At 50.9% G+C, this 17,848-nt stretch overlaps 1 protein-coding gene across 12 annotated transcripts in view; it reads right to left on the bottom strand.

Moving 5' to 3' along the window:
- The window catches only part of MYH14 (myosin heavy chain 14), a 145,662-nt gene that overhangs the window by 51,178 nt on the left and 76,636 nt on the right, over positions 1–17,848 (bottom strand). For 9 of the 12 annotated variants that reach the window (XM_077980800.1, XM_077980801.1, XM_077980798.1 and 6 more), the window contains 9 exons: positions 15,769–15,864; positions 13,048–13,166; positions 10,862–11,014; positions 10,417–10,590; positions 9,583–9,756; positions 7,622–7,736; positions 3,208–3,395; positions 1,451–1,572; positions 4–73 (listed from right to left, as the gene is read on the bottom strand). In XM_077980800.1, the coding sequence (XP_077836926.1) occupies positions 4–73; positions 1,451–1,572; positions 3,208–3,395; positions 7,622–7,736; positions 9,583–9,756; positions 10,417–10,590; positions 10,862–11,014; positions 13,048–13,166; positions 15,769–15,864 (1,211 nt within the window). Of the gene's footprint in view, positions 1–3; positions 74–1,450; positions 1,573–3,207; positions 3,396–5,386; positions 5,486–7,621; positions 7,737–9,582; positions 9,757–10,416; positions 10,591–10,861; positions 11,015–13,047; positions 13,167–15,768; positions 15,865–17,848 lie in introns of all 12 variants that reach the window. The other 3 variants (XM_077980802.1, XM_015124642.3, XM_077980803.1) reach the window with 1 other exon arrangement.

Below are 17,848 nucleotides of genomic sequence, written 5' to 3'. Positions count from 1 at the left end.
CACCATCTTTTCACAGGCCTGCTTCCCATCCATGAAGCCCTTGGGGATGGCATTGGGCGTCAGGATCTCGTACCTGCAATGAGCAGGGAGGGGTGGGGAGGAGAGAGTTACAGCAAAGGCTCACCTAGTGCCTGCTGCGGGCCAGGCACTGGGCTCAGAGTGACACACAACAGGAACAACGGTGACAATAACAAGGACAGTCACAAAACTCACATCTGAGCATTCATGCCACCACCAAGGACAGCAACATGGACAATGATCGAAATGATTGGCTGTTTCAGTTTTTTGTTTTGTTTGTTTTTTGAGATGGAGTCTCGCTCTGCCGTCCAGGATGGAGTGCAGTGGCGAGATCTTGCCTCACTGCAACCTCTGTCTCCTGGGTTCAAGCGATTCTCCTGCCTCAGCCTACTGGGTAGCTGGGATTCAGGCATGTGCCACCACACCCGGCTAATTTTTGTATTTTTAGTAGAGACGGGGTTTCACCATGACAGCCAGGCTGGTCTCAAACTCCTGACCTGAAGTGATCCACCCACCTCGGCCTCCCAAAGTGCTGGGGTTACAGGCATGAGCCACGGTGCCCGGCCAGTATTGGCCAGTATTTTGGATGTATTGGCTTTCGTAAAATATCTTGTTACAATTAATTTCATTTTTTTCACTTTTAAAAGTGTAGCTATTAGAAAATTTTCAGTTGCGTACAAGGTTTCCATTCTACTTCTAAGGGACGGTGCTGCTCTACACAGCTTGCGTGAAGCATCCTTTTTGTTATATTTGCTGTATTACTTGCTCATTAGGCCTTGGTATTTTCTGTTCTGTCTTCTTCTTCTTTTTTTTTTTTTGAGACGTAGTTTTGCTCTTGTTGCCCAGGCTGGAGTGCATTGGCACAATCTCGGCTCACTGCAACCTCCGCCTCCCGGGTTCAAGCGATTCTCCTGCCTCAGCCTCCCAAGTAGCTGGGATTACAGGCATGCGCCACCATGCCCAGTTAATTTTGTATTTTTAGTAGAGACGGGGTTTCTCCACGTTGGTCAGGCTGGTCTCGAACTTCCGACCTCAGGTGATCCACCTGCCTTGGCCTCCCAAAGTGCTGGGACTACAGGCGTGAGCCACCGCGCCCGGCCTTCTACTTCATTTTTGAAGACATGCAGATTTGTAACACCATGCAGTGATTTCACGTTCATGATCTGGGGACCACGGCCCTAAATAGCAGCAGCAATGTACCCCAGGTCCCCACAGACTCTGTGTGCATTCTCTCGGGAGTGCATCAAGTGGGCTATTGTTCTCCCATACCACAGATGAGTAAACTGAGGCTCAGCAAACTGAGTAATCTGCCTCAACTTCCCCAGCTCGGAAGGAGCAAGAGTGGGTGGAGACCTGAATGCAGGTGTGTCGGCTTCCAAATCCGGGTCCCACCCAGCCCCTCCGCCGGGCCTGGGCCCCCGGTCTCGCTCACCGCTGCCGGAACTCCTGGAAGAGGATGCGGTTGGGGAAGCCCTGGCGACAGATGCGGATGCCCTCCAGGACGCCGTTGCAGCGAAGCTGGTCCAGCACCAGCCGCGGCTCCAGCTTCCCCGCCTGGGGAGAGGACGGACACGCGGGGGGCGGGGGGGGGGGGGGGGGCGTGTCAGCGGCGGCCACACGGGGGCGCCAAACGGTCAAGCGTGGCAATTTCCTATGTTTCCATATGCAATTTACTGAGCACCTACTAGGTGCCTAGGAACTGTTCTAGGCCCTGGGAACACAGCAATGCTTAAGCCAGGGGGAAATGCCTTCCCTGGGGGAACTGAGAGTTCAGTGAGAGAAACTGGAAATACCCTAGGTGAAGCAGTCACTAGTAAAGAAGAAATACTAAGTGCTAAGGAGAAAAGATCCGCAGGGCGGGAGGCGGGCAGGGCTGAATTTGCACGCAGGAGAATCGCCAAAAGGCCTCCTGGGAAGCTGATGTCTGTCCAAAGCTGGTAAATCATGGTGTTTCGTTTGTTTGTTTGTTTAAGACAGTCTTGCTCTCTTGCATGATCTCAGCTGACTGCAACCTCCGCCTCCCAGGTTCAAGAGCTTCTCCTGCCTCAGCCTCCTGAGTAGCTGGCATTATAGGCGCCCGCCACTATGCCCAGCTAATTTTTGTATTTTGAGTACAGATGGGGTTTTGCCATTGCCCAGGCTGGTCTTGAACTCCTGGGCTCAAGCAGTCCTCCCACCTCAGCCTCCCAAAGTGCTGCGATTACAGGCATGAGCCACCGTGCCAGGCCGCCTTTTCTCTTTTCAACGGTAATACACAAATGGCAAAAATCTAAACAGTACAAAAATTCAAATGGCACATGCTGTCATTAAATATGCCACCAAGAAAGGAAAAAGCCTGGCAATTAAACCCCGACAGGCCATTGACAGTAAGCTACATTTCGACTTCGGAGACGCTAGTGGGGAGGAATACATGTCTTAGATTTGATAAAAGATGGGATCTCAGGCCGAGCGTGGTGGCTCACGCCTGTAATCCCAGCACTTTGGGAGGCCAAGGTGGGTGGATCGCTTGAGCTCAGGAGTTCGATACCAGCCTGGGCAACATGGCAAACAGCGTAGTTTTCCATTCCCATTGACCCTTCTCTGTAGGGCCCATTCTCTGATTTTCTCAACATGAAAATCAGTGGCCAGTGAGGCTGGCCATGGTCTTGTCGCACCTATGCAACAACCCCAGCCCTGATGGCCTTCTTCTATCCCTTGTACCTCGCATGCTCCATCCTACCATTGGACCTTTGTACAAACTGTTCTCTGTCTGGAATACCACGTATCCTTCAGGGCTCAGTCATCGCCTCCCCCAGGGAGCCTTCCCTAACTTCACTGACCAGATCAAGCCCTATGTGACACTTACCACCCCTACAGATTTAACTGGGCATTCATTGTGGGTGGTTAGATGAATGCCTGTGCTCCCCATCAGACTGTGAGCTCCCTGAGAACAGGAGTTGGCTGTGCTTTTCTCTCCAATGCCCACCCAGTACCTGTTCCCAGCACGGTAGGTGCTCAATACATTTAAGTTATATGAATGGATGAATTTTCCCAACCGGACCCTGAGCCTAGGAACAGAAGCAATTTGCTCAAAGCCACACAGTCAATCAGAGAGGGTCCTCAAATCAGATGTGGCTCCAGCCAAGTCCAGAGGCCAAACCTTAACCCACGGCCACAGCCATCCCTTCCTCCCCAGGCTGAGTCACTCACCCTCTTCTCGTGGTTGGGGACAATGCAGCGGACAAAACTGGGGTTGGTGTTGCTGAGTGTGGCCATGAGGCGGCTCAGGGACTCCTTGTAGAGCTGTCCCACTGTCCGGAACATACCCCGGCGGGGGCGGCCACCTGGTGGGCCATCGCCCAGGCTGCTCACCTGTTCCAGCCCCACGATGCCCTCCACTGTCAGATGGAGATACAGAGAGACAGAAGGAGGTCAGGGATCAGTTTTAGGGACCGGGCCAAAGGTCAAGGGTCTTATCATTTATCACAACTGACACTTTACATATGAAGGACCTCACACAGCCTGTAAGGTAGATATTATCAGCTCCATTGGACAGAGGCTCTGAAGGGTGGGAGAATGTGCTTAAGGTCACGCAGCTTAGAAACTGAAGATCCAAGATTAGAACCCAGACAGTAAGAGTCCTCTCAAACCCTGGTCTTTGACCCTTCTTCTCTTCAAGGACATGATCTCTGTTTTCCTTAACAATAAATGATGACAATAACAGCAAATGCTTACCTAGCATAGATGCTCTGGCAGGCACTGCTCAAAGCAATTTACATCAATGGCTTTATAAGCCTGTAAGAATCATTCCCATTTTATAGATTTGGAAACTGAGGCACAGAGAGAGAAAACAGTGATAACATAATCACTGCAGTTGCATTTTAGGAATCTGAAACATATTACAAGATGTAATAAATTATTGCATTATATGCAATATTTGAAATAGGGCAAATGATCTCCATGTTAACCATTTTTCCAGAATGCCTGATTTCATAGAGGTTTTATTTTCTTGGCAGGGCGCGGTGGCTCATACCTGGAATCCCAGCACTTTGGGAGGCCAAGGTGGGTGGATCACCTGAGGTCAGGAGTTCTAGACCAGCCTGGCCAACATGGTGAAACCCCATCTCTACTAAAAATACAAAAAATTAGGCAGGTGTGGTGGTGCGTGCCTATAATCCCAGCTACTTGGGAGGCTGAGGCAGGAGAATCACTTGAACCTGGGAGGCAGAGGTTGCCGTGAGCCAAGATCATGCCACTGCACTCCAGCCTGGGCAACAGAACGAGACTCCGTCTCAACAAAAAGATTCTATTTTCTCTATTGCCACTTGGTGGTGCTGCTTTCGGTAGTGAAAAATATCCAAAAAATATCCACTCCCTCCATCGGTACTGTCTCGAATTCTGTTTTGTTTCTTTGTTTTCTGAGACATGGTCTCGCTGTCACCCAGGCTGGAGTACAGTGGAGTGATCACAGCTCACCGCAGCCTCAATCTCCTAGGCTCAAGTGATCGTCCTACCTCAGCCTCCCAAGTAGTTGGGACTACAGGCGCACACCACTGATTTTTAAATTTATTTTTAGAGACGGGGTCTTCCTGTGTTGCTCAGGCTAATCTCAAACTCTTGGCCTCAAGTGATCCTCTCACCTTGGCCTCCCAAAGCGCTGGGATTATAAGGGTGACTCAATGCACCTGGCCCAAATTCTATGTGTTAAATCATGCCAGGCTCCTCGGGAACCCACAGCTAGGGTGGAATCTGATGTCCTTCAAAAATCATCCCATTCAAGGGGCATCAGCCATCAACTAGATAATCTGTGCTTAGGGCAGGGCCAAGTCATGGCAGGGGCTCAAATATGTTATTTTCTTCCCCAGGTTCAACTGTCTCCCCTACCCCATACTCCCTGTCATTTTCAAAATGATAATTATCATTTATGAAGTCCTCATAGCACAGATAAGAGCTAAAGTTCTGAAATCTGATGTCCTGGGTTCAAATCCCAGCTCTGCCACTTACTGGCTGTGTGACCTCAGCAAGTTACTTAACCTCTCTGTGCTCACTCATGAGGTGAGTGTTAGTACTATTACCCCATTACACAAATGAGGTGTTGATAATTCTAAAGGGGCTTCACATGGTGAACGGCACATAGTAAGTGCTCAAGAAATGCCAGCTGGCACTATCACACTTGTTTGTACTTTTACATGCAGTTTAGTTAGAAGAAGGCGTTCTGCTGCTACAGAGTCTGGAAACTTCTGAGGGAGCCAACAAGGAGGGATAGGAAGAGTGAGAGACCTCCATAGTGAGAGGAGAGGGGACAGATGTTCAAACCCAGGTCCCCAGCCCAACAGGTCCACCCTCCTCCTCCAGCAAGCCTCACCCATTGATGCACAGAGACACCCACCCCCTGGCGGAGAAACAGCAGAGCTGCACCTCTCTGCAGATCCTGGGGGCGACGGTGGGAAGGAGCCAAGGAAAGAGAACTGCTGGAAACCCCCGTGTTCTGGGGAGTGAGGACAGATGTGTGGGTGGGTGGAGGGGAGATGGCAGAGAGATGTCAGGGAGAGATGCATGAAAAGAGGGGAAGGAAAGGAGGTGGCAAGAAGAAAGAGAGGAAAGGGTTATTAGTCAACAGCACAGAGCAGAGCAAAGCAAGAGGGAAAACCAGAATGTTGGCCATAAACTTTTGAATTCCTATTCATCTTTGTATCCACACACTGTTGGCCAAAAGGACGAATGTCCTCTGTAAGAATTCAGTGCAAAGAATAAAAAATCTCTCCCTCCAGAGGTTGTATCTGTTTTAATAGGTAGCCCTTTTTGCTCTGGCTGCCAGGAAGCTCAAGAATGAACGTGATGCTCCCACGCCACTTGTTGTTTTTGCCTCTCAGAGGAGAGCTAATCTCATTTACCTTTTTCCCTGGGCTGTCAGGATGATGGGCATACAATTCTGGGCTCAAAGCAGCTCTAGTATAGGTTGGGCAAAAATGGCCCCGATTCCCCACTTTTCTCTGTATTGACACCCTTGCCTGTGTCTTGCAGCTCCTTGAATCTGGGAAGACCTCGTGACTGCCTTTGTTTAGGAGGATTATGAAGGAAGTGACATTGTGGCAGCTCCCCAGCTACTTGGGAGGCTGAGCCAGCAGGTTTTGCGGCTTCCACTTTTTCTCTTGGAACCCTCTGAGAGTCAGGCACACACAGAGTGTGACAAATGAGGGCTCACTGTAGAGAATCAGGTGTTTATGAAGAGGGCACAAATATTTTAAAAGGGCAGCAGATTTTCAGCCGGGAGATGATTCTCATAGCGTAATCTGGTTCTGTTCCTGAACATCAAACCCTGCTTTCCAATCTCCTGTGTAAATACTACATGAGACACAAACATAAAATCTATCTCTCTAGCATCAGCTCACAAGATCAAGACCCTCCGTGTTCTTTTGCTCTGTGAGTGTGTTTTGGGAACCACTCGTCTTGCTCAATTTGCCAAATTGCATGGACTGGTATTTCTACAGCTGCCTTTTCACTTCAATAAAAGATAAAGGCAAACTGACAAATGCCAGAAAGTTGTAACCTGGAAAAAACAGGATGCTAGTTCTGCCAGCTTTCTAAAATCATTTCTCAAACCTCCTTTAAGGATAGGGGTGGGGACGGGGCGGTGGCAGAAAAGGCTTGGAAAAGGTCAGAGTCCTACCACAGGGCATTTGGCATCTCTGCCTATGACCCCTAGAAGTGTCAATCCAAAAAGACAGTCAAACTCATGGGCGCCTTTTTGGGGGAAGGAAAGCCCTCCAAAACTGTATCTCAGTCTGTTCTTTCTCTCTTCTTCCCTGGGGGCTTGAAGAGAACTTTGTAAGAAAACAAAGCAAAGCCTAAAAGTTGACTGACCTGCAAAACATCATCATTCTGTGTTCTCTGGTTGTTATAAATTATTTTTCAGTAGAATTTTTTTTTTTTGAGACAGAGTCTCACTCGGTCACCTAGGCTGGATTGTAGTGGCACAATCTTGGCTCACTGCAACCTCCACCTCCCAGGTTCAAGTGATTCTCCTGCCTCAGCCTCCCAAGTAGCTGAGACTACAGGCATGTGCCACCACACCTGGCTAATTTTTGTACTTTTAGTAGAGATGGGGTTTCACCATGTTGGCCAGGCTGGTCTGGAACTCCTGACCTCAAGTGATCCGCCCACCTTGGCCTCCCAAAGTGCTGGGATTACAGGCATGAGCCACCATGCCTGGCCAAATCTCTTAATTTTTTAGAGAACACAGGCCATCTACAAATAATAAGTTTACCTCTTCCTTTTTGACATTCATATTTTTTTCTGGTCTGATTGCATAGGCTAGCATTGCTAAAAAAAAAAAAAAAGCGATGTTTAACAGCAGTGTTAGTGGGTATCTTTGTCTTGTTTCTGATTAAGGGGGAGTGTTTTATTTCTGAGAAGGATGCTGGCTTATCAATCAAATCAATCAATTAATCTATGGATCCATCCATCACTGATTTGAAATACTATTTGTGACACGGGCTGCTCTGGGTCTGAGCAGAAAACTCAGGTTCAGATCTCAGCCTCTGAAACAAAAGTGCTCACACTATGGGTTGGGCGAATGGCTGCACAGACCCCCAAGGCCGGAGTCGGGGAAGCAGGTCCTTACCATCTTTCCAGATCTCTGCTGTCAGCCGGTCTGTGCTCTGGTGAAGCAGGGCTGCGACATTGTCATTCAGAGGGTCCATGTTTTTCATCAGCCACTCATTGGCCTTGTAGTCAACCTGAATGAAGTCAGGTAGAGGAGGGCAATGACTTGCAGGCTCAGACATTCTCTGGATTTCCTAAGGAGCCTTCCAGAAGCTCTGAGACTCCCAGGTCTGGAGCTCACCATGGACAAGAGAGCACCGGTGCCACCTTGTGTCCATATTCTGAACTGCACCCCACCGGCACGGCCCCCTCTCTCTCCTTCCTCTCTATGTCCCCTGCCATAGAAACCTCTGTGACCTCCACTGCCACCACTTTCTTCCTCATTCCTCTCCAGCCACCCTGGCCTCCGCACTGCTCCTTAAACACGCGAGCTTACTCCCACCTCAGGGTTTTACCCCTGCGGTTCCTGCCACCTGGGGTTCTGTCTCTGGATTTCACATGACTGGCTCCTTCTGGGTACTCAGGGCTTTGCGTTGGGGCTCCATAGAGTCACGATCTTGGCCACTACAATTCTCTGCATATGTGCCCCCCACCAGACAGCGGCCCCCCGAGGGCAGGGCCCAGATCTGACTCACGGCCTAGCAGAGGGCTGGGTACAAGGGGAGTTCTGGAGTATGTCTGGGGAAGAAACTGAGGGCTACACACAGAACACGTGGAATCTCCTGCCTCCTAGCCATTGTCTATGCTGTTCCCTCCGCGTGGACAGCCCTTCCCACCCTTCGCCCATCCTCTGGGGCTGCCTGGTCCACATCATCAAAACCGGGGATCAGTAATCTATGGCTCACAGGCAAAATCCAGCCTGCCACCTCTTTTTGCAAATACTTTTATTGGAACAGGCCGGGCGCAGTGGCTCACGCCTGTAATCCCAGCACTTTGGGAGGCCTACGCGGGTGGATCAACTAAGGTTAGGAGTTCGAGAGCAGCCTGGCCAACATGGTGAAACCCCATCTCTACTAAAAATACAAAAATTAGCCGGGCATGGTGGCAGGCCCCTGTAATCCCAGCTACTAGGGAGGCCGAGGCACAAGAATTGCTTGAACCCGGTAGGTGGAGGTTGCAGTGAGCCGAGATTGCGCCACTGCATTCCAGCCTGGGCAACAGAGGGAGACTCTTTGTCTCAAAAAAAAAAAAAAAAAAAAGTTTTATTGGAATAGAACCTTCATTTATGTCTTCATAGTCAAACTCATGGGGGCCTTTTGGGGGGCAGGAAAGCCCTCCAAACTGTATCTCAGTCTGTTTTTCCTTTCTTTTTCCTTGGGGACTTGAAGATACTTATGTATTATCTGTGGTTCTTTTTGTGTGACCACAGCATAATTGTGTAGCTGTGACAGAGACCGTCTGGCCCACAAAGCTGAAACTATTTACTATCGGACCCTTCACAGAAAATGTTTGCTGGCCCTTGGCGGAGATTTGAGATTGAGCATATTCTCTTCTGTGAAGCTTTCCCAGATATTTCTCTTCTGGGCTCTGACACTACCCTCAGCTGCCTCCATTCAAACACCTATTGACCTTATATCCTGATGGTCTGTATTTGCCTCCCTCCTAGATAGGGATCTTTGTGAGGAGAGAAACCATGTTTGATCTGTGTATCCAGCTTTGCTTGGCACCGAGCTGGGCACACAAATGGCAGCCCGCACACGTCTGCTGAATAAGTGGATAAAATGCACATAGATCGCCTCCCGATGAACTCCTACCCATCCCTCAAAACCCACTGCAAATATCACCTCTTTGAGGAAGTTTTTGGTGATCCCATCGGACAGAGTCCTTGCTCCTCCCTGGGCTCTCCTAGCCCCTGCTCTGTTTGTCTGGACCTCAGGAGGACCCGGTTTTCCCTCTAGACCCTCCCCCCATCTGTAGCCAGTGGAGACCTCTTGATCCCCACTCCCATTCACATGCCCCAAGGCTGGCCCCAGCCCCTACCTTGCCCGCGTAGTGCAGAACACTGAAGTCGGCCTGATCCCGCAGTTGCCTCGGCCGCTGGAACTTGGGGTGGCCGCCCTGCTCCTGGGCTACCTTCTCCACAAACGACTTGTCTGTGGCCTTCGGGAACCAGCACTCCTCGTCCAGCAGGGCCAGGAGCCCAGGGGGGTTGGCCTGGCCATCGACAGCAGGGGGAGAGTAAGTCAGATCCCCAAATATTGAACACTCAGGTGGCTGCTGATTTTTAGCTCTTAGAAGTCACACTTGGCCAGGCGCGGTGGCTCAAGCCTGTAATCCCAGCACTTTGGGAGGCCGAGACAGGCGGATCACGAGGTCAGGAGATCGAGACCATCCTGGCTAACCCGGTGAAACCCCGTCTCTACTAAAAAATACAAAAAACTAGCCAGGCGAGGTGGCGGGCGCCTGTAGTCCCAGCTACTCGGGAGGCTGAGGCAGGAGAATGGCGTGAACCCGGGAGGCGGAGCTTGCAGTGAGCCGAGATCCGGTCACTGCACTCCAGCCCGGGCGACAGAGCGAGACTCCGTCTCAAAAAAAAAAAAAGTCACACTTGGACATAAAAACAAATGTGAGAACGACAGTTACAGTGAGAGCCCTGATTAACTGAATGATTCGAGCCAGGCCCTGTGACAGGCACGTTCTGGGCCCTAATCACCTATGGTCACAAAAGATCGAGGAAGCAGGTGCTGTCACCTTCCTCACAGAACCCATGGGGCATCCTGAGGCCCAGCAGAGGAGGAGCTAGACCGTGGTCACGCAGATGCTGGGAGAGATGGAGCTGAACCCTCTGTGGGCTGGGAGGGGCCCTGGGCTCACCGGCCGCTCGATGAGGTCGATGCAGGGCTGCAGGTCGAGGCCAAAGTCGAGGAAGGTCCAGGGGATCCCCTCACGCTGGTACTCCTCCTGCTCCAGCACGAACATGGTGTGGTTGAAGAGCTGCTGCAGCTTCTCGTTGGTGTAGTTGATGCAGAGCTGCTCGAAGGAGTTCAGCTGCAGGGACGCAGGACACATGAGCCGGGAGGATGGAGAGGGACAGAGACCCAGAGAGGGGGAAGAGAGACCCAGAGAGGGGGGAGAGAGACCCAGAGAGAGGGGGACAGAGACCCAGAGAGGGGGGAGAGAGACCCAGAGAGAGGGGGACAGAGACCCAGAGAGAGAGAGGGGGACAGAGACCAGGGAGAAGGGGAGAGACCCAGGGCTTCAGAAAGGACCAGGACCGGAGTGAGGAAGTCGGCATCCCCCTCCCAGCACGAGGGCGGACCTGGAAGATCTCAAAGCCCGCGATGTCCAGGATGCCCAGGAAGGAGGCGCCTTGGCGGGGGCTGCGGTCCAAGGCCCGGTTGAGGCGCAGAACCAGCCAGCGGAAGAGGCGCTCATAGGTGGCCTTGGCCAGGGCCTCCAGCGCGAAGTCAGCCTGTGGGGCAGGGCTGGTGGTAAGGGCGCAGCCTGCACATCGGCAGACTGAAAGACGTCGGAGGTGGACCGGGGAAGGGCCCCCAGCTCATCCCCCTTAAGGTCGCCTCCCAGCTCCTTGACCAGAAATACCATCAAGAACGATGCCACGAACAACAGGCAGACATTCCTGAAGTCCGACTGTGCGTCAGGTACTATGTGACGGGCTCGGGTGTGTCAGCCCTTGAATCCTCCCCTCACCCCTCAAACCAGTTTCTACTGCACAGCGGTTAAGAGCGGGGACTCTGGAGCCGGACAACCTGGGTTTGAATCCCAGCTCTGCCATTTGGGGTCTGTGTGACCTCAGGCATGTGAATAAACCTCTCTGTGCCTCAGTTTTCTCCTCTGTAAAATGGGAACTAACAACAGTACCCCAGCTGAGCTTGAACCAGGGTCAGTGTGGCTCCCAAACTCCTCTTGTCCCCCACAGCATCTACTTCATCTGGGCACCTCACTGCCCAGCCTAGGGCCAGCAGAGGCCTCTGCCCAAAAGCTGGATTCCGAAACCCTCCCTGGCCTGTGGTCGTTCCACTCCACCCTCCCTGCCACCACCCTGGTGTGAGCTCCCATGATTGCCAAGACTCTGGCTGCAGCCTCCTTAAGTCTCCCTGCCTCTACCTGCATCCCTGAACCCAGTTCTCCATGCAGCAGCCAAGGGGATCTTTCTGTGAAAGACAAACTGAATTAAGCCACTCCCTGGCTTAAAACCTCACTGGCCTCCTATGTACTTTGAATAAAACTCACCTCCTTGCTGTGGCCCCTAAGACCTTGCATGATCTGCCCCTTGCTGATATTTCTGACTGTGGATTCACCCACCCTCTCTCCCTTCCTCTTTAGCCTCACTGACCTGACCTCCTTCAATTTTTTCTTTCTCTTTTTCTTTCTTTTTCTTTCTTTCTTTCTTTTCCTTCTTTCCTTCTTTTTCTTTCTTTCTCTCTTTCTCTCTCTCTCTCTTTCTTTCTTTCTTTTTCTTTCTTTCCTTTCTCTCTCTCTCTCTCTCCTTCCTTCCTTCCTCTCTCCCTCCCTCCCTTCCTTCCTTCCTTTCTTTTCTTTTTTTTTTTTTGACAGAGTCTCGCTCTGTCACCCAGGCTGGAGTGCAGTGGCATGATCTCAGCTCACTGCAACCTCTGCCTCCTAGGTTCAAGTGATTCTCGTGTCTCAGCCTCTCGAGTAGCTGGGACTACAGGCGTGTGCCACACGCCCAGCTAATTTTTGTATTTTAGTAGAGATGGAGTTTCACCATGTTGCCCAGGCTGGTCTTGAACTCAATCTGTCCTGAGCTCAATCTGTCCTCTTTGGCCTCCCAAAGTGCTGGGATTACAGGCGTGAGCCACCACACCCGGCCTCACTGACCTGCTTAATGCTCCCAACTCCCCAAGCCTGCTCCACCCCCAGGGCCTTTACACTTGCGGTTCCGTCTGCCTCAAACCGTCTAGGTCTCACCTCGAATGTTATGTCCTTAGAGAGAACTTTCCTGACCAACCACACCTCCCCTTCATAGGTGCTCTCACCATCTAAAAGCATCCTGAGCTTTTGTTTTCTGTTTTTCTAGAATACCATGTTGCATTTATATCCTGTTTTTTCAAATTGTTAAATTTTTTAACTTTAATTTTTTTAGAGACAGTCTCACTTTGTCACCCAGGCTGGAGTGCAGTAGTGCAATCACGGCTCACTGCAGCGTCAAACTCCCGCGCTCAAGCAATCCTCCCACCTTGGCCTCCCACAGTGCTGGGATTACAGGCGTGAGCCACCACTCTCAGCCACATCCCGTTTAACTTTTATTATCCATTTCCTTACTATCACTTGAGGTCCCTGAGGGCCTGGTATTTGTCTTGACGACTGCTTTTATTCCTGGCACCTAGACCAGGATCGGTAACAGAGCGGGCACTCAGCAAAAGTCTGTTGCGTGGTGGGAAAAACGGCATACGCGGTTTAAAGACCCAGGGCCAGGGTGCCTGGCTCTTCCTGTGCCTGCCCACTGCCAGCCCTGCCTACCTGTTCCTTCGTCTGGGCTTTCTGCACGTAGTCTCGGCCAACTTTGATGCGAGGCGTGAGCAAGGCTCGGGAGAAATCCGTCACCCCCAGTCCCAAGAGGCGGCAGAGCTTCTGTGCAGCTGAGGGCGAGAGGCACCAAGATCCAATCAGCACTGGGAAGAGGCGCTTGCTGCCCAGCAAGGGAGAGGGCACCGTTCCCCACACTGCTGGGGGAGCAGAAGACGGGCCCTGCCTTTCCCAGGAGAGGCATTACGAGTCCCAAAAGTGTGTACGTTCTCTGCCCAGCTGTTCTCTTTCCAGGAACCAGAACTGGCAAAATAACCCACACGTGAGCAAAGACCGCACCATGAGGATGTTCAGAGCAGTGTTGTTTATAATCGGAGAAAACCAGGAAACAACCTGAGGGCCCAAGAAGCGGGCGTTGGTTAGATGAGTCGGGCTTCGTCCATTCGAAAGAATATTCTGAATGTGTTTTTTGTTGTTGTTGTTGTTTTGTTTTGTTTTCGAGACAGAGTTTGGCCCTTATCACCCAGGATGGAGTGCAGTGATGCAATCTCAGCTCACTACAACCTCCGCCTCCCTGGTTCAAGGGATTCTCCTGCCTCAGCTCCTGAGCAGCTGGGATTACAGGTGCCTGGCCCATTTGAAAGAATGTTCTGCAGTCACTAAAAGCTACACTGGAGGCGGGCACGGTGGCTCCTGCCTGTAATCCCAGGGAGGCCCTTTGGGAGGCCAAGGCAGGCAGATCACCTGAGGTCAGGAGTTTGAGACCAACCTGGCCAACATGGTGAAACCCCGTCTGTACTAAAAATACAAAAATTAGCTTGACATGGTGGTGCATGCCTGTAATCCCAGATAATCGGAAGGCTGGGGCAGGGAGAATTGCTTCAACACGGGAGGTGGAGGCTACAGTGAGCTGAGATGGTGCCACTGCACTCCAGCCTGGGTGAGACTTCATCTAAAAGAGGAAGGATGGAAGGGAGGGAGGGAGGGAGGGAGGGAGGGAGGAAGGAAGGAAGGAAGGAAGGAAGGAAAGAAGGAAGGAAGGAAGGAAGGGAGAGAGGGAGGGAGGGAAAAAAGGAGGGAGGAAGGGAGGAAGGAAGGGAGGGAGGGGAGGGAATCCCAATACAGTTCTGTCTAAAAGGAAGGAAGGAAGGAAGGAGGGAGGGAAGGAGGGAGGGAGGGAACGGATCTCAGTAGAGTTCTTGTGAATAACCTGAAAATTATCTCCAAAGCATTCAGGGGGAAAAAAAGCAGGTTTCAAAACAGTTTGCAGGGTCTGACTCCAGTTTTGTAAAACAAATGAGTAAGTGCGTGTGCACGGCACACCTGCCGGGTGCCTGTGAACAGAGCCCCCAGCTGCCTCAGGTAATGCTGTTACCAGCAGCATCGTGGGGTAATGCCTCCTGTCCTCCTATCTTCTGTGCTGTGCAGCTTTTAGAAATGAGCCCGTCGGATTTCATAACCAGGACAGAAAGCTCTTGCTGTCTCCAGGGGAAGAGGGGGTGAAGCACCATTCCATCTCTGTGACAATCTATATCCACAGTGATACAGACACAGAACAAAGCCCAGAGAGACACATCCCAAAATGTGAGCAGCAATTATCTCTGGGGGCATGATTACGGGTAATTGTCTTTCTTTTTCTTCCTTTTTTTTTTTTTTGGAGACAGATTCTTGCTCCGTTGCCCAGGCTAGAGTGCAATGGCATAATCTCGGCTCATGGCAACCTCCGCCTCCCGGGTTCAAGCAATTCTCCTGCCTCAGCCTCCCGAGTAGCTGGGACTACAGGCACTCGCCACCATTCCCAGTTAATTTTTGTATTTTTAATAGAGAAGGAGTTTTGCCATGTTGGCCAGGCTGGTCTCGAACTCACGGCCTCAAGTGATCCACCCGCCTTGGCCTCCCAAAGTGCTGGGATTACAGGTGATTATGGGTAATTTTCTTTCTTCCTTTCTACTTTTCTGTCATGCCGATTTTTCCCCTTCCAGCTTGTATTATTTTATAATAATAAACATAGCTATTTCTATTTTGGTTTAAAGTAGGGGATATTGACTATAATTCTGTTCTTGAAAGGCAAAAAGAAGTGTCTCTGCAGGGCGCAGAGGCTGGAGAAGCTATGCCAAATGCTAATGGTGGCTCCCTGTGGGGCGAGAGGGTCTGGGAGGATGGGCTCCTGCCGTTCCCCTCTGTCGTGCTGCCCTGGTTCACTTTCACACTTTCAGAATCAGGAAAAGAGCGGTCGATGTTATTTTGGCAAAGACTCAGCAAAAAGCAGGAAATCGGCCAGGTACGGTGGCTCATGCCTGTAATCCCAGCACTTTGGGAGGCCGAAGCGGGCGGATCCCAAGGTCAGGAGATTGAGACCATCCTGGCTAACATGCTGAAACCCCGTCTCTACTAAAAATACAAAAAGTTAGCCGGGCGTGGTGGAGGGCGCCTGTAGTCCCAGCTACTCGGGAGGCTGAGGCAGGAGAATGGGGTGAACCTGGGAGGCGGAGCTTGCAGTGAGCCGAGATCACACCACTGCACTCCAGCCTGGGCGACAGAGCGAGACTCTGTCTCAAAAAAAAAAAAAAAAAAAAAGGAAATCAGAGTGATCCTGGGATGGAGACAGGTGTGGCTGGAAGGGAGATGCTTTCTATGTGGGACAGGGGTGCAGGAGGGCTGGGCACCACCTGGGCGGGGGCTGGGGGTCGTGGGCAGGCAGGCCGGGGGCAGTACCTGTGTTGTCAGGCATGGTGGCTTGATCCGTGTTCCGTTCCCTCTTCAAGGCAATGTTGCCGAACTGCAGAACTGCTGAGACCATCCGCAGCATGGCTGGGGACACAAGGACAGAGGTCACGTGTGGCTCTGGACCCTGATGTTTGGTCTTAACTGGCTCCTTAAAAATGTAACTTAAAAAGCTTAAGGCAAATTATATCACCACCCCTCAGCTTAAAATCCACTTGTGGGCTCGGCATGATAGCTCGCACCTGTAATCCCAGCACTTTGGGAGGGCGAGGCGGGAGGATCGCTTGAGCCCAGGAGTTTGAGATCAGCCTGAGCAACACAGCAAGACTCCATCTCAAAAAAAAAACAAAAAACAAAAAACAAAAAAAAAAAAAAAAAAAGACTCCATCTTTGACACTGGGCAGGCCTTGAAATATGTGAACAGATCAGTGAATTCTGGTTTGAGTTTATTATATCTGAGGTTTGCCCTATCGCTATGATACTTAACCAGTGTCTGCTTACGTTGTGTATTTTGTGAAACAGTGCAAATAGAATTTAAAAGGACTTAGGGAAATGAACGAAGGTCTACAGTGATATGGAAAGACTTCTACCACAATGAGTGAAAACTAGCGGCTTACTGCTATCTATGTGCAAAAGGGTGGAAATATAAAGTATAGTCGATTCTTGTGACTTGCACTGGTTAGCATAGGTTAGCATAGGTTTATGAAAGTAAATACTTATGCACAGCACACATACAGAAAGGGACACATACTATAGACGTCCAGCTCCAGGAACGTTTACAAAGCCAATGTGTCTGTGGAACCGGCCTCTCCAAAGCCCCCTTCCCTCACTGAACATGGATGAATGTCACAAACACACGGTCGAGTGAAAGAAGCCAGGTGAGAAAGTGCACACCATGTGATTCTATTTGTAACAAATCCAAGAAGAGGCAACACAACTCCATACTCAGAAGTTGGAATAATGGGCTGGGCGCGGTGGCTCATGCCTGTAATTCTAGCACTTTGGGATACCGAGGTGGACAGTCACGAGGTCAGGAGATCGAGATCACCCTGGCTAACACGGTGAAACCCTGTCTCTACTAAAAAAAAAAAAAAAAAAAAAAAAAATTAGCCGGGCGTGGTGGCAGGCACCTGTAGTCCCAGCTACTCAGGAGGCTGAGGCAGAAGAATGGCATGAACCCAGGAGGCAGAGCTTGCAGTGAGCCAAGATAGCGCCACTGCACTCCAGTCTGGGCAACAGAGCGAGACTCTGTCTCAAAAAAGAAAAAAAAAAAAAGAAGAAGAAGTCAGAATAATGGTTACCTTGAGGGGGTACTGGTGGTGGGAAGGGACATGGGGGGCTCCCGGGTGCTGGATATATAGAGTGTTCCCTCCCAAAACTCCCCCAAGCTGGATGCCAAGGGCTTGTGCTCATTTTATTGGTGTATATACTGTACTTCAACACAAAGGTGGCTTAGAAAAAGGTGTGTGTGAGTGGGGGTGGGAGGTCGGCATTTCTTCTGGAATACTCTTGCCAAAAACGTGTAACTAGAATGTAATCGCAGGGAAACAAACCCAAATAGAGACGGAACAACCAGTCTGTAATCTTCCAAAGTGTCAAAACCATGAATGATAAAGAAAGACTCAGGAAGAGTTCCAGACTGAAGGAGAGTAAAGAGATGTGGGCCGGGCACAGTGGCTCATGCCTGTAATCCCAGAACTTTGGGAGGCCGAGGCGGGCAGATCACAAGGTCAGGAGATCGAGACCATCCTGGCTAACACAGTGAAACCCTGTGTGTACTAAAAATACAAAAAATTAGCCAGGCGTGGTGACGGGCGCCTTTAGTCCCAGCTACTCAGGAGGCTGAGGCAGGAGAATGGCGTGAACCCAGGAGGCGGAGCTTGCAGTGAGCCAAGATTGCGCCACTGCACTCCAGCCTGGGCAACAGAGCGAGACTCCGTCTAAAAAAAAAAAAAAAAAAGAGATGTGATGACAAGGAAAAAAAGAGAGCAAGAGGGCTGGGCACAGCGGCTCAAGCCTACAATCCCAGCATTTTGGGAGGCTGAGGCATGTGGATCACCTGAGGTCAGGA

The sequence above is a fragment of the Macaca mulatta genome, chromosome 19 (assembly GCF_049350105.2).
Source record: "Macaca mulatta isolate MMU2019108-1 chromosome 19, T2T-MMU8v2.0, whole genome shotgun sequence".
In the NCBI taxonomy this organism is placed as follows: Eukaryota; Metazoa; Chordata; class Mammalia; order Primates; family Cercopithecidae; genus Macaca; species Macaca mulatta.
Note: the sequence above shows the minus strand (reverse complement) of the source record. Positions and strands in the feature narration are given on the sequence as shown.